The 15,029-nt window shown below is 43.3% G+C and overlaps 3 protein-coding genes across 5 annotated transcripts in view; 2 read left to right on the top strand and 1 right to left on the bottom strand.

Annotated features, from left to right (window-relative positions):
- Window positions 1-7,473, bottom strand: part of drosha (drosha ribonuclease III) — a 17,616-nt gene extending 10,143 nt beyond the window's left edge. For all 3 annotated transcript variants that reach the window (XR_008964863.1, XM_057359442.1, XM_057359443.1), the window contains exons 1-15: window positions 7,323-7,473; window positions 6,207-6,925; window positions 5,552-5,852; window positions 5,298-5,439; window positions 5,045-5,205; window positions 4,160-4,240; window positions 3,971-4,057; window positions 3,787-3,873; window positions 3,391-3,462; window positions 3,126-3,207; window positions 2,980-3,051; window positions 2,736-2,905; window positions 2,522-2,646; window positions 1,483-1,582; window positions 293-400 (exon numbers count right to left, since the gene is read on the bottom strand). Coding sequence is in view for 2 of the 3 variants with exons in the window: in XM_057359442.1 (XP_057215425.1) it covers window positions 293-400; window positions 1,483-1,582; window positions 2,522-2,646; window positions 2,736-2,905; window positions 2,980-3,051; window positions 3,126-3,207; window positions 3,391-3,462; window positions 3,787-3,873; window positions 3,971-4,057; window positions 4,160-4,240; window positions 5,045-5,205; window positions 5,298-5,439; window positions 5,552-5,852; window positions 6,207-6,925 (2,307 nt within the window). In the remaining variant the exon portion in view is untranslated. The remainder of the gene's footprint in view (window positions 1-292; window positions 401-1,482; window positions 1,583-2,521; window positions 2,647-2,735; window positions 2,906-2,979; window positions 3,052-3,125; window positions 3,208-3,390; window positions 3,463-3,786; window positions 3,874-3,970; window positions 4,058-4,159; window positions 4,241-5,044; window positions 5,206-5,297; window positions 5,440-5,551; window positions 5,853-6,206; window positions 6,926-7,322) is intronic.
- Window positions 7,474-7,901: 428 nt separating this feature from the next.
- Window positions 7,902-9,726, top strand: LOC130569658 (uncharacterized). The gene is made up of 2 exons (XM_057359447.1): window positions 7,902-8,481; window positions 9,025-9,726. The coding sequence occupies exons 1-2, from the start codon at window positions 8,181-8,183 to the stop codon at window positions 9,489-9,491; spliced, it is 768 nt and encodes a 255-aa protein (XP_057215430.1). The 5' UTR covers window positions 7,902-8,180; the 3' UTR covers window positions 9,492-9,726.
- Window positions 9,727-13,143: 3,417 nt separating this feature from the next.
- On the top strand, window positions 13,144-14,968 carry LOC130569565 (uncharacterized). The gene is made up of 2 exons (XM_057359285.1): window positions 13,144-13,723; window positions 14,267-14,968. The coding sequence occupies exons 1-2, from the start codon at window positions 13,423-13,425 to the stop codon at window positions 14,731-14,733; spliced, it is 768 nt and encodes a 255-aa protein (XP_057215268.1). The 5' UTR covers window positions 13,144-13,422; the 3' UTR covers window positions 14,734-14,968.
- The last annotated feature ends 61 nt before the right edge of the window (window positions 14,969-15,029 follow it).

Raw genomic sequence — 15,029 nt, 5'->3', positions numbered from 1 at the left:
GTGCGTGCGTCCGTGTCTCTATGCATGTGTGTGTGTGCGTGCGTCCGTGTCTCTATGCATGTGTGTGTGTGTGTGCGTGTGCGTGCATGCGTCCGTGTCTCTATGCATGTGTGTGTGTGTGTGCGTGCGTGCGTCCGTGTCTCTATGCATGTGTGTGTGTGCGTGCGTGCGTGCGTCCGTGTCTCTATGCATGTGTGTGTGTGCGTGCGTCCGTGTCTCTATGCATGTGTGTGAGTGTGTCTCTATGTCTGTGTGCATGCATGCGTTTCTATGTGTGTGTACGTGTGCTGACCTGGCAGATATCAGAGCGGACACCAGTTCTCCAGAAGCTCTGACTGCTGAGCTCCACAGTCACCTCTCGTCTCATTGTGTTCTTCTGACGGATCTTCTGCAGAGCTTCCTGTAACAACACACACTTCATCAATACTCCCGTCAGCACACATTCAACAGTAACATCAGATAATAATCAATATAATATGAACAACTGTAAAAAAAACAAATGAGATGTTTTTGTGAAGTGTTTGTTATTTAACTCAAGTCTTGTTTATACACGTCCAACCAGTCATGAGTTAGAACACACACTCACGCATTCATGTTTTTAACACTTTTTAGAAAAAAATTGTAAGCTCATCAAAACAAAGAAAACTGGAATAACAAAGAAAACTGAGAAAAAAATTGAAACAAAAAAATAAAACTTGTTATATTTAACCATCTTCCGTGTGCTCATCTTTTGTCTAGAATTTATAGAAATGTTCTCTTGTCATTTAATTAAGAAGCTTCTTAAGGTTTAACTCTTTAAACCACATTAAAGTAGTTCACATCTATTCTGAGCTCTAATTGGCTGCTCTCTTTTCATTATTCAAAGTCAAACTCATCCCATTCAAACACATTTTTACTAAATAAAATGCTAGATTGTAGTGTTTATATTTCCACAATAATGAGGACATAATCCTCTTTAACATTAACACAAGGGTCTGTTTGAACCAGTGACACTTGCTCCAGAATCTGTATGAAATACCCAAAAGATTCAGCGTCTGGATACAAAAGTTACTTCCTCGGATGTTTAAAGAAGAGGCTTCTGCAATTCATTCTGGTAAAAAAATGTGTCTGACAATAAAAAAATGAGACCAAACACTCAGGTCAGGCATGCACAAGCCTTGATGATGATGATGACGACACACTTTATTCTTATTGGTCAGTCTGCACACATGCGTGTATGATGTCAGTGACGCTTACTCACACAAATGTTTGTTTTCACTACCTTTGATGTTCCTTGAACTGATCTTAAAGCAAAACTTCAGACTTTCTCTCATACGCACACATCAGTGATAAAGCATACAGCACTTGGCGGTGGTCTCATTAGTCCTGCCCCGCCTCAACAGCGGTGATATAGTTTAACTTGAACAAGCCTGGAGTGTCTGAGAATGTGTGCTGGTTGTTCACATTAGTTACTGACGTTCTCAAAGCTTTCTGAACACGTACCTCTCGTTGTGTTAACTTCTGTTTATCAATCTGTTTCACCTTCGGGCTGTTGGCCAGCAGGTGACGCAGCTTCACGTAACTCTTCCACAACTTTTGATACCTGCGACCAAAGATCATACAGCTGAGCTTCAGAAATCGACAACATTTCATCATATTATTAATAGTCGAGCACTAAAATCTATTACACGCTACTAAAAACTATTGGTATGAGTTCCATAAACGCATTCTTGAGCGACAACGTTCCCTTCCACCTACACACGTGTTGATTCTTTCATTTGAGCAGAACACCTGCGTGACTAGGGCCGTCACCATTATGACATTTAGCTGATGATTAATCGTCTAATAAATCATTGAGATTATGACGATTAATTGACTGTTTTAAGGCTTTGACATTTAATTCTCATACACTTTGATTTGGCTTTGAAACGACCATATTGTTCTGAATATAAGATTATGGTTTTTCCTTGGAAATACATTGGAAAAATGGGTTCATCATATATTCAAGGTGTAGGCTTTTACGTGTCAATAATACGACCGCCAAATACTTGTCAATTGATCAGGAGTGAATTGAAGCCACCATTAAAATACTATCAGTCATAGAAAAGCTTCTAGTCAGTTTTTTTCACTTGCAAGACTACAATAAAATGTTTATGAAAAATTCTGTTAATGAAATTTTGGTAGATTGGTTTTCACACTGAGATTATCTTAAATAATATTATATTGTATTGCAGGTTATGTTTATGGTATATGCTTTAAAGTTTGTTTGAAAGTGGGTGGTACATTTGACCAGTATTACCATACTTTACTTACAATATATACACTAAAATATGCAATATGCAGAGGCACTACAGCTCCCCCTTGTGTTTTCTATAGAGATGTGCAATAATTGCGATGATCTGAAACCATCGCGATGAGGTCAAATAAAAATTATTTCATAATCGAGACAGCCCTGAGCGTGACAGCATCATTTACTGTTGTATAAATGAGTGTCTGTGATTGGTGGAGTGGATTCGAAGGGGTGTGCTGATGTCACACTTACTGCGGGTCTCCAGCGTAACTGAGCTGAGCCGGCCGGATGCCGAAATGAACGATGATGGGGAAAGTGATGACGCTGGAGTTGAACTGCTCCCGATCTAACTGATCGATCCTCACTGAACTTGGTTTCTGCGAGTACCGACACAAGCATTCAGTCCTGCTGACTCATCAACACACAGACAGCATATGAAGGTGATGTTTGCACGAGTGTTTTTCACCATGCCAGGGTTGGTGACGATCATGCCCTTGCACTCTTCAGCGTACTTCTGCCACTCCAGCTCCTCCCACTGTAACATGTTTGCGATCTCTTCAGCGGGAACCAGCGGCTTACTGCTGTGCAGCATGTACAACAACACCTGATGCATGGACAGCACCTCCTTACCTCCATCTGACACACAAACACTCACATCACTATCCTTCTCTACACAAAATCCTCATTCAACTTATCAAGAGTGATGCTACCTGGGAGGAAGCGAACAAAGCGCGGCATGAAATGAAATCTCTGACAACCTTGAGGTGCTTCATCTTCAGGACCTGTAAGACGACACGTAATATGAGTGTGAAGAGAAGGCAAGAGAGCTGTGTGTGTGTGTGTGTGTCTGTGTTACCTGTTAGGTTCCAGTCGTAGAGCTCTAGAATGTCTCTGAAGAGATACGAGGAGAAAAGCTCCAGACCCTTGACACAGTAGTTCTACACAAACAGAACAGATCGTGAATGTGCTGTTAAACAAACGACGTGTCAGAAATATGTCGCAGATATTGTATCTTGAGTGATTTATTTTATAATCGTATTATAACCCAGTGTGTGAGAAACATGAAATCATGTTGAGATGTAAATGATCCAGTGACTGTATGAAAGAGAATGACATCAGACCTCAGGTGACATCTCCTCGATGAAGTGAATGGTGTAGTCAATGTTGAAACGAATAACTTGACACAGAGGAATCTGAGAGAGAAAACACAGACACGTCATCAACACACCAACATTAATACCATTTCAACCTTATTCCCGTCTGACGGTGCATTTAAAAAAATCACGTGCGCTCATTTAAAAAGATTTCCTTAATATCAATGTAAAGTATAGTGAACAAACTGAACTGCTGTAGAGTAAATACTAACTACACCTCAGTTAAGATTGAAATCACTGACATCAAGTTTGCAAGTCGTTATTTGGCCATCCAAGCACAGGAAAAACTATGAAAACAGCATCAGGCAGATCAAAGATTCCAGCTTTCATGATGGCTTTGAGAACATGTGAATGGACACTTACATTAGTGAGAGGTGTGTGAGAGAAGAGTGAGAACCCCTCAAACAGATACTCATGATCATCATATTCAATCACTGTGGGTCTGTCCGTCTGAAACACACAACGACCACATTCACCGTAACAACACAACACAACACATCCAAACAAACAGATGAATGTGTTTGACGCACTCAGAAAAGAAATGTACCAGGAAGTTGGTGGGCGGGGACACAGTGATTCTGTAGTGAAACAGTTTGCCAGCGTTGTTGTTCATCGGTCGACACGTGTTCACCGGCTAGGAGAAAACATTCAAAACCCAATTTTAGCAATGAAACGTTTCTGAGAAAGCATTAGAAATCATTCCTGAGACAGATGAAGGGAATGAATCAAACTTTACCTCTTCACCAGGATAAATACTGTGACGGATTCCAGTACGTCTGGCTTTAGCACTGCACTTACACAAGGGACCATCATTCATCTGAGTTTGAAACACATAAGAAAAAGAAAAATATTACAATTTGACTTCACTCTATGCCATGAAGCAAGTTCATAAGCAAGTGTTGTAATGAATTTACAGCAAATATCTCAACTAGGGCTGTCAAACAATTAATCGTGATTAATGGCATCCAGAACAAAAGTTTTTGTTTACATAATACATGTCTGTGCATATTAATTTTATATTTATAAACACATACACGCATGTATATACTGTATATTTAAGAAATATATATAATATAAAAATTAATAAACATTTATATATAACTTCAATTATTGGTCAAAATAAATACATCCAAATATTTCCTAAATAAATTAAGAGTTTGGTTCCAAAATGAGATAACCTCGTTTATAAAAAAAATCAAAAATCATGTTTTTATTGTGTTTATTAGCTGCATTTCTTGAGTTATTATGGCTTAAATCAAAACAAACCAATGCGGTTTGATTGATATTAACTGGAATGCACAATAAAAAAAACATGATTTTAGAATTTTTTTTAAAACGGAGTTCTCATTATATATATATATACACACACACACACACACACGTGTACGGTTTTATAAATACAAAATGAATATGCACAGTACACAGACACATATGTAAAAACAAACTTTTGTCCTGGATGATATTAATCGTTTGACAGTCCTAATCTGAACACAAAAATCTGTCAGTCTGTCTGTCAGTATGTTAACAGATTTCTGCTTAATCAAAATTTGTGAGAAGTTTAAAAAAAAGAGACTGAAAAAAGGCTGTATGAACAGGGCAAACATGTAAAGATGAAACGCACCTGTCCCGGATCATTATACCACAACTCCTCATGTAGACGATCAGGATGAGCTTTCTTCCTCTTGATCTCAGCGATGACGTCAAACACCTCAGAGTCTGAACTGCTCGAACAACTGCTGCCACCTTCATCAGACTCACACTCTGATTCACTGGAGCTCTCATCTGTGCACACATCAGACTCACACACTTCAGACTCACACACTCTGATTCACAGGAGTGCACACCCACACCCACACACACACACACACACACACCTTCATCCTGGTCCAGTTTGGTTTTGGGTGGCTGCCATTTAGGTCGACTGGATTTAGTGCGTTCCTGTCTCCGGCCGAGCTCTTCTTCAAACCTCTCATACAGATCTCTCAGCTTACTCGTACCCACAACCGTAGAGTCACCCTGAACACACACATCAGATAAAACACAACCGCAGAATCCCTCTGAACACACACATCACACACAAGCGATAGTGCAGATGCTGTGATAGTGTATATGTTCATGACGGTCATACCACTTGATCCATTGGATCATTGGAGTAGTAGCTCTCAGCGTGCGTGCAGCGGATCCAGGCGGGTTTCAGTGAATCCTCCTCTCCTTTCTCCTCCACGTGACGTTCACTGGACATCTCATCTGCGTCTCTTCTGCTGCTCACAGATTTCTCTCTGCTGCTCGTGCCTGCATCTGTTCTCCTCTCTTTCTCCACCTCCACGCGCCGGCGTTTTCTCTCTCGACTGCTCGAGCGGGTGCGAGCGTGTTTTCTGTGTCTGTCCGAGGGGGGAGAGCATCGCTCATCTCTATGGCGATAGTGCTCTCTGCAGGATAGAGAAAGTGTTAAACCTCATCCTGTGAGAACATGAATACATTTTGGAACAAATTCTTCACGATATTGCCAAAGCAAACAGTGAGCCTCTGGTGTGCAGACGTGTTTGTCAGTAATTGTGACGCAGATGAAGACTTTAAAAAATCTGAAATTCTTCTTTTCGCAAATGTGTGTATTAAAACTGCTCATGTACAAGGTTATATTAAATTCACATTTCCCAAGAATTTTATTCTGATCAAATCTGACTGATGTGATGATAATAACATAATGTAATCCACATTTGTCGGGTAAATATTTCTGAGCTGTATGACAGACACTGGAAAGGGAAATGTCAGAAGCGTGTTACCTGCTGCGATGTCTCTGTGCAACACGGCCCCTGTCGTAGTCTCCTTTGTACCGCGGGCTATCTGACCGTCTGCGCTCAGGACTGCGTCCTCTGTCTCTCTCTCTCTCTCTGCCTCCGTATGCTCCGTAGCCATGGCCCCTGTGCCGGTGGCCGTCATGGTGACGGAGCCTCTCAGGCGAGCGGGCGCAACTGTCCGGCTTGTACTGCGGAGGAAGGTCGGGTTTGAACGAGCCCCCAGGCGGAGCATAAGAGTGACTGAAACTGGGCGGAGGAGGGACCTGTGGTTGGGGAGGGTAGCTCATTGGATATGAGGGCGGATAGGACATAGAGGGCAGCGGTGGGGGTGGCATCCGTGTCAGGGGCAGCGAGGTAACCGGGGGCATCATGTAGGAGTAGGAGCTCTGAGGCGGGAGCTGAGCAGAGCAGTCAGAGCCGTGAGGAGCGGGTGGAAGAAAAGGCGGGCGCTCTGGGAACACTGGAGGTCGTACGGGGCACTGGGGCAGGGCGTTAGGGCCTTGTAACGGTGCAGGAAAGTGAAAAGGCATGAGGTCAGGAGGAGGAGGAGGTGGCGGCATGTAACCGCTGCAGCCAGGATGGTTATATACAGGAGCAGGGCCGGCCGGAGGATCGTAGTGATACCGCGGAGGACTGGGGTGGTACATCTGCCCTGGAGCTGCTGGTCTTCCCCTCGGAGCTCCACGACCAACATGAAACGACATCTGTAAAAAAAATGTGAGAAGTGACACAGAATCCTGATGTCTGATGATTTCTCAACAAGACAAACTCTGAGATAATGCGTGTGTGTGATGCAGTTGAATCACGTGTGTCAAAACGACAATCAAACCAGTGTTACAAACGATACTACTATAAACTATAGCTATAAACAACAGTTATTAAACATGCATTTATTACAGTAACCATAGTATTAATAGTAAAATTGCGATTATACAATGGTAATCGATCGTCCAAAAAAAGATAACTACAGTTAAAAATAATAAAACCATGATTCATTTTCTTAAATATTCAACCCCTCTGAGAAGCTGACGTCGCACCACTGCTTTATTATCTCCGGTAAACAGAACTGAACATCACTAAGCATCACAGAATAAAACTCACTTTCAGACGCCTTTAATACCGCATGAGCAAACTGCGCAGAGATTAGAGACGGAATCCGTCAGTTTCTTGGTGATTTTGATGTTTCTTGAGGTAAAAGACGCTTCACAGATACTGCAATCTCCAGGCGCGAGCAAAAAGCACATTCGCGACATCTGTGCTACAGCCAATCAGATTTAAGCAGAGTGACATGTAGCCAATAGGAGCGCGAGAAATTGTGCCGTACTGAAACAGTCCCCCAGAAACACGAGCCGTAACGTCGAGTACCGCACGCTATAAAAAACAAACATTTGTCTACAAATGAAATTAAATAATTAAAAAAAACGTCATATAAATGTGATTCACACATGTGGAACTAAACATCACTTTAAGTGTGGAGAAAGAATTGAGGAAGTATTGTGAAGGATTGAATAATTAAGACAAAGAAAGATTCTTTTCGATTTGTTCTTCTATTCTTTTCTATTCAATAAATATCATTCTATATCATTTATAAGCTGTTTTCCCTCACGGGGACCTACAAAATGTCCCCACAATGTCGAAATGTACTGGTATTACTATCTTTGTGCGGACATTAGGGCCCCACACATGAATACCAGTACACACACACTTTTAGGTTTATATTGAATTTTTGTGCTTACTGTGTTGCTGATATGCAAATCTGTCCACAATTTCTGCGATTCTCTGATTGGTTACTGCTCCACTGATGCGGCCAATAAGGTTTCGAGGTTGATTATCATTATTATGTCGAAAATACGAGCAGATTTCATAATTTCAGACCTTAGGCATGGCGTGCAAATCGTTGTTATCGTGTTGCAGATAAAGACGTATTTATAAATATGGAAAATCTTTTAATGAACCGCGATGTGCGGTTTGAGGCGTGGTGACGTCACGGCACGAGTGCTGCATCTTGCGTGCGTGATAACATCTTTAGTTTGTTGTTGTCTGACTGTTGTCAGCGATACTTTGCTCTTCGATAATTCTCGTCAGTTTGAGGGACTTTATCATCTAAAAATGAAGGACATGGACAAGAGAATTCTCTTACCCTGCCTCAGTGTCAGAGGTCAACGGCTTTCTGACCGATCTTCTGCTCTGAGTCTGACGGCGATCAGACAGAAGTCGAGCAGATCTTCATTCCTGCCGCCCATCGAGCAGAATGGAAAACGTGAGTAACGTTAGTTTATATATTTGAGGTGTCAGAACATCATAGTATTTGTAAAGTAATGTGGTTCAAGGAGTGAAATGGCGTTTTGGCCACTCGCTTGATGATTAGTGAGTAAACTCATTCCCGCCATTTCATAACCGCAGTAAAGATAGTTTGGCGGTTTGACATTCGGACGTTTTTAAGTTGTGAATCCGCATCGCGCTGCTGTATACATGAACACGTTTTCTTATTTTGCACACCGTGATTTGTGAATTCATGTGAAGCGGTTTCCCCGGCATGATATCCGCGTTTTATTTTTGCGACTGTTTTTTTTTAAACGCGTATAACTCACGAAGCTGAGGACTTAAATACCTAAAAAGACCGTCATCTTGTCCAGTTTGATTTGTGAATTGTTTCCGCTAAACTATCTTTACTGCGGTCATTTACCGATGGACTCTCACTGAAACGTCGTTTGTTTACTTTCTGAAGTTCATGGCTTTTGTAGGTTAAAAAGTCAAATGAAGTAAGATTAGTCTATGTATTGATGTTTATTTGTGTTTTCAGTGCAGAGGACAGAAGCTTCAAAACTTCTTGAGCGTCGAGGCTTTAGAGCTTCTTCAAATGTGTTCGTCCTGTCTGAGAGAAACACGACCGACACGAGGAACACAACGTCTTTGTTCCGTCCATCTTTACCTGTCAGGATGGACACACGTACGTCTGGAAGCAGTAAGAACACGCGTGGGGTGTCTAAAAACACGCCTGTTTTGGATGCAACACGTCTTCCTGTGAACCCCATCACCGCCCTGAAAAGAACGGGCAACAGCCTCATGGGAGAACATCTTCCTTTATGTCATCTCAACAAAAACATCTGGACCCGTGATGATGATGATGATGAAGGTGTAAAGATGAGGAGGAGGCTGCCAGTGAGACTCATTCCTTTAGAGATACCGAACAACAGCAGCGCTCATCCAAACCATCTCACCTCACAAGACCTCAAGCCTTTAAAACGGACAAGAACAAAAAGGATTTAATTGTATTACTTTTGTGAGATTGTCCATAGTCTTCATGAAGACAGGGCATCTCTGTGCATGAAAAAATTCACTGTGCATGTGCATCATAGAAAAAAACGGACTTTGTGCAAAGAAAAATGATTTTGTGCAGAAAAAACTAACTTTGTGCTGAATAAAAAAAAAATCTATTTTTAAGTGTCTCGTTATTATGTCTCAACACACTTTGTGCAGAAAAAAAGTTTGCATGAAAAAACTAATGAAGTCTTTGTAATAAAAGAATTTCAATACAGATGAACACTTTGTGTTTGTGTGGTTTGTTGTTGCACATGATCTTGACGTATCACTGTGATCTGTATATCAAACTATAGAGTTCTGCCATTTTAAGTTATGTAATTTTTTTAAATTACATTTTAAACAAACGTTTCGACAGAATTCCAACTGAAGAGCTACACTACTTATCACAACCAAAAGGTGATGCCAATTTTCTATTTGTATTATTTTCTATTTATTTATCTTTAATGATTGTTATCCCAGCATCCGTCACGGGACTGACACACAGTCACACTCACACAACTCCATACAATTCAGTGACTTTAATTTAGAATCACATAAAAGTAATAAATAAAATATTTCATAATGTTATAAATATATTGTCATGTATTAGACAAATGAATTCAAGGTCGGACAGTGTGTCATTTGTTCAGGTGAGTCACATGACGACGTCACTTCGGCTCATTTTCTTGGAATGATGGGAGGTTGTATGGAAACCACCTGCACTGTGTTTCCTGTGGAAAAACAACAAATCAGATTAATAAACTACTAATAAAAGCGGATCAGATGTGAATCAATAGCTGCGTTTACATGGACACATGGGATTGAATTTAATCAGATTGTGCAATCTGAATGTAGTGTTTACATGAAAGGTCAATTAAGTGATCTGATTGATGTGTGTGTTTACATGACGAGCTTCAAATCCGATATAATCACTGGACGCCGGCTGGATCACCGGACTGGGACGCCGGCTGGATCACCGGACTGGGACGCCGGCTGGATCACCGGACTGGGACGCCGGCTGGATCACCGGACTGGGACGCCGGCTGGATCACCGGACTGGGACGCCGGCTGGATCACCGGACTGGGACGCCGGCTGGATCACCGGACTGGGACGCCGGCTGGATCACCGGACTGGGACGCCGGCTGGATCACCGGACTGGGACGCCGGCTGGATCACCGGACTGGGACGCCGGCTGGATCACCGGACTGGGACGCCGGCTGGATCACCGGACTGGGACGCCGGCTGGATCACCGGACTGGGACGCCGGCTGGATCACCGGACTGGGACGCCGGCTGGATCACCGGACTGGGACGCCGGCTGGATCACCGGACTGGGACGCCGGCTGGATCACCGGACTGGGACGCCGGCTGGATCACCGGACTGGGACGCCGGCTGGATCACCGGACTGGGACGCCGGCTGGATCACCGGACTGGGACGCCGGCTGGATCACCGGACTGGGACGCCGGCTGGATCACCGGACTGGGACGCCGGCTGGATCACCGGACTGGGACGCCGGCTGGATCACCGGACTGGGACGCCGGCTGGATCACCGGACTGGGACGCCGGCTGGATCACCGGACTGGGACGCCGGCTGGATCACCGGACTGGGACGCCGGCTGGATCACCGGACTGGACGCCGGCTGCACCGGACTGGACGCCGGCTGCACCGGACTGGACGCCGGCTGCACCGGACTGGACGCCGGCTGCACCGGACTGGACGCTCCTCCTTGACGCTTCTCCCTCCTTCTCCGCACCACTGGGTCCGTAGCCAACTTAGGCGGAACCATGGAGACCGCAGACTTCATCCCCGGGTCACACCTCACCCACAGGCTCCGCCAGGAGAACCGGGGACCGTGGAGCTCAAGCCGAAGGGTACTGAGTCCCCCCGGGCAGCGGCAGCCAGGACGAGGCCCTCCGGAGCGGTCGACCGTGGGGTGAGGGCTCCGAGTGGAACCTCACCCTCGGGACCGTCCCGGTTGGCCACGAACCTGACCATGTCCGCGAACCCAAGGGGAGCCAGCAGCCTCTTCTCCGACGGGGCGAGGCGCTGAGTGAGGCAGCAGTTGAAGATTGCCTTCAACTCCGCCTCGCCAAACTCAGACGACCTCGCCACCGTCGAGAATGCCCCGGCGAACTCCCCTGACGGAACCCCAGCAGCAAGTGGGCTAGGGCGGCCCGCGAGGACGACGCCGTGCCGTCCTTTGGAGCTGCCTGCTGGGTTCTGGCGGGCTCGGTCATTCTGTCATGAAACGTGTGGAAGAACCCAATTGCAGGCAGCAGAGGTTGAAGGGGTTAACAAAAACACTTTTATTATTAACAAAAAAACAAAACAAAGACCCACGATAGGGTATCACAACATAAAACAGGATCAATAACAGGAAGAAGACTAACTGACACTAAACTAGACTAAACAGCACTTGACATAATAAACTAAACTAAACACTTACTAAGATAGACGAAACAGCCACAACGGGAACCGGCACTGACGGTAGACGCTTGACGAGCAACAAGACAAACTGGAAACAATGACCGAACAACAAGACAATGAAACATGAGGGTATTATAAAGGAGAGACAAACGAGGGATAACGAGCGAGGGCAGGTGTGGAACATAAGACAGGAGAGGAAGGCAATAAATGAAACGAGAGGGGCGGGGCCAATGACGAGACACTGGAGAGAACGCATATTATTGTCAAAAGGACAATAATATGTTTCTCTCCACACATAACCAAAGGCTTTGTCATGGCTCTGCTAGAGGACCAAGAAAAACATGACTAAATGAAGCAGAGCCATGACACTTTTAGCTGGAGATGGTTTGAGTGGAGGAACAGGTGGAGGGGTTGACTTTATTCCCTGTGAAGAGGATGACACAGGATTTAAGAGCTACTAAATCTACTAATTGACAAGTGTCAAGTTTATAGAAAGTAGTCAGCTGCCTTCAGAGGGAACATCCTCACTGAAACAATCCAATGCGATACATGATCTTTCACACACAAATACTGGATGAAATATTCATCTTTTTAAATAGACTGAGCTCTTTTAATACTTTTAAAAACTAGAAAAATGAAATAACACTTTTCATGATTTGTCTGCAATCTTGGACAGATTTGTTAACTGAGATTCTGAAATACATGTCGTACCACCAATTTATATCGAAGATCTTATTAAAATGTATAAAAGCAGCGTTTTGAGCAGAACAACAGCATCATGTGTGTGAACACACGAGTCACAGGAACAACTGACACGATCTGATCATTCTGCAGAATGTCTTCTTCTGTTTTCCACAAAAGATGGTAAAGATTATATGCGTAAACCTCAATAAACGTTGAGAACTAGGAATAGATGTAAGACAGATGAACTCGTGTGCTTTATTATCTTCTGTCTCACCGGTGTGACTTTGATCTGCTTTGGTTGAGGAGGCTGAAGGCAGAAAATGAGAATAAAAAGAGTTTTTCAGGCCAAAAGATTCTTTTCTATTTGTTCTTCTATTCTTTTCTATTCAATAAATATCATTCTATATCATTTATAAGCTGTTTTCCCTCACGGGGACCTACAAAATGTCCCCACAATGTCGAAATGTACTGGTATTACTATCTTTGTGCGGACATTAGGGCCCCACACATGAATACCAGTACACACACACTTTTAGGTTTATATTGAATTTTTGTGCTTACTGTGTTGCTGATATGCAAATCTGTCCACAATTTCTGCGATTCTCTGATTGGTTACTGCTCCACTGATGCGGCCAATAAGGTTTCGAGGTTGATTATCATTATTATGTCGAAAATACGAGCAGATTTCATAATTTCAGACCTTAGGCATGGCGTGCAAATCGTTGTTATCGTGTTGCAGATAAAGACGTATTTATAAATATGGAAAATCTTTTAATGAACCGCGATGTGCGGTTTGAGGCGTGGTGACGTCACGGCACGAGTGCTGCATCTTGCGTGCGTGATAACATCTTTAGTTTGTTGTTGTCTGACTGTTGTCAGCGATACTTTGCTCTTCGATAATTCTCGTCAGTTTGAGGGACTTTATCATCTAAAAATGAAGGACATGGACAAGAGAATTCTCTTACCCTGCCTCAGTGTCAGAGGTCAACGGCTTTCTGACCGATCTTCTGCTCTGAGTCTGACGGCGATCAGACAGAAGTCGAGCAGATCTTCATTCCTGCCGCCCATCGAGCAGAATGGAAAACGTGAGTAACGTTAGTTTATATATTTGAGGTGTCAGAACATCATAGTATTTGTAAAGTAATGTGGTTCAAGGAGTGAAATGGCGTTTTGGCCACTCGCTTGATGATTAGTGAGTAAACTCATTCCCGCCATTTCATAACCGCAGTAAAGATAGTTTGGCGGTTTGACATTCGGACGTTTTTAAGTTGTGAATCCGCATCGCGCTGCTGTATACATGAACACGTTTTCTTATTTTGCACACCGTGATTTGTGAATTCATGTGAAGCGGTTTCCCCGGCATGATATCCGCGTTTTATTTTTGCGACTGTTTTTTTTTAAACGCGTATAACTCACGAAGCTGAGGACTTAAATACCTAAAAAGACCGTCATCTTGTCCAGTTTGATTTGTGAATTGTTTCCGCTAAACTATCTTTACTGCGGTCATTTACCGATGGACTCTCACTGAAACGTCGTTTGTTTACTTTCTGAAGTTCATGGCTTTTGTAGGTTAAAAAGTCAAATGAAGTAAGATTAGTCTATGTATTGATGTTTATTTGTGTTTTCAGTGCAGAGGACAGAAGCTTCAAAACTTCTTGAGCGTCGAGGCTTTAGAGCTTCTTCAAATGTGTTCGTCCTGTCTGAGAGAAACACGACCGACACGAGGAACACAACGTCTTTGTTCCGTCCATCTTTACCTGTCAGGATGGACACACGTACGTCTGGAAGCAGTAAGAACACGCGTGGGGTGTCTAAAAACACGCCTGTTTTGGATGCAACACGTCTTCCTGTGAACCCCATCACCGCCCTGAAAAGAACGGGCAACAGCCTCATGGGAGAACATCTTCCTTTATGTCATCTCAACAAAAACATCTGGACCCGTGATGATGATGATGATGAAGGTGTAAAGATGAGGAGGAGGCTGCCAGTGAGACTCATTCCTTTAGAGATACCGAACAACAGCAGCGCTCATCCAAACCATCTCACCTCACAAGACCTCAAGCCTTTAAAACGGACAAGAACAAAAAGGATTTAATTGTATTACTTTTGTGAGATTGTCCATAGTCTTCATGAAGACAGGGCATCTCTGTGCATGAAAAAATTCACTGTGCATGTGCATCATAGAAAAAAACGGACTTTGTGCAAAGAAAAATGATTTTGTGCAGAAAAAACTAACTTTGTGCTGAATAAAAAAAAAATCTATTTTTAAGTGTCTCGTTATTATGTCTCAACACACTTTGTGCAGAAAAAAAGTTTGCATGAAAAAACTAATGAAGTCTTTGTAATAAAAGAATTTCAATACAGATGAACACTTTGTGTTTGTGTGGTTTG

Source organism: Triplophysa rosa, linkage group LG18, assembly GCF_024868665.1.
Source record: "Triplophysa rosa linkage group LG18, Trosa_1v2, whole genome shotgun sequence".
Lineage (NCBI taxonomy): Eukaryota > Metazoa > Chordata > Actinopteri > Cypriniformes > Nemacheilidae > Triplophysa > Triplophysa rosa.
This window is presented reverse-complemented; position numbering and strand designations above follow the sequence as displayed.

Bases quoted from the DNA above. Each gene is read 5' to 3' on its own strand.
- LOC130569658 (XM_057359447.1), top strand. From the start codon at position 8,181: ATGTGCGGTTTGAGGCGTGGTGACGTCACGGCACGAGTGCTGCATCTT. The intron at 8,482-9,024 runs GTGAGTAACGTT...TTGTGTTTTCAG, and splicing joins CATCGAGCAGAATGGAAAAC to TGCAGAGGACAGAAGCTTCA.
- LOC130569565 (XM_057359285.1), top strand. From the start codon at position 13,423: ATGTGCGGTTTGAGGCGTGGTGACGTCACGGCACGAGTGCTGCATCTT. The intron at 13,724-14,266 runs GTGAGTAACGTT...TTGTGTTTTCAG, and splicing joins CATCGAGCAGAATGGAAAAC to TGCAGAGGACAGAAGCTTCA.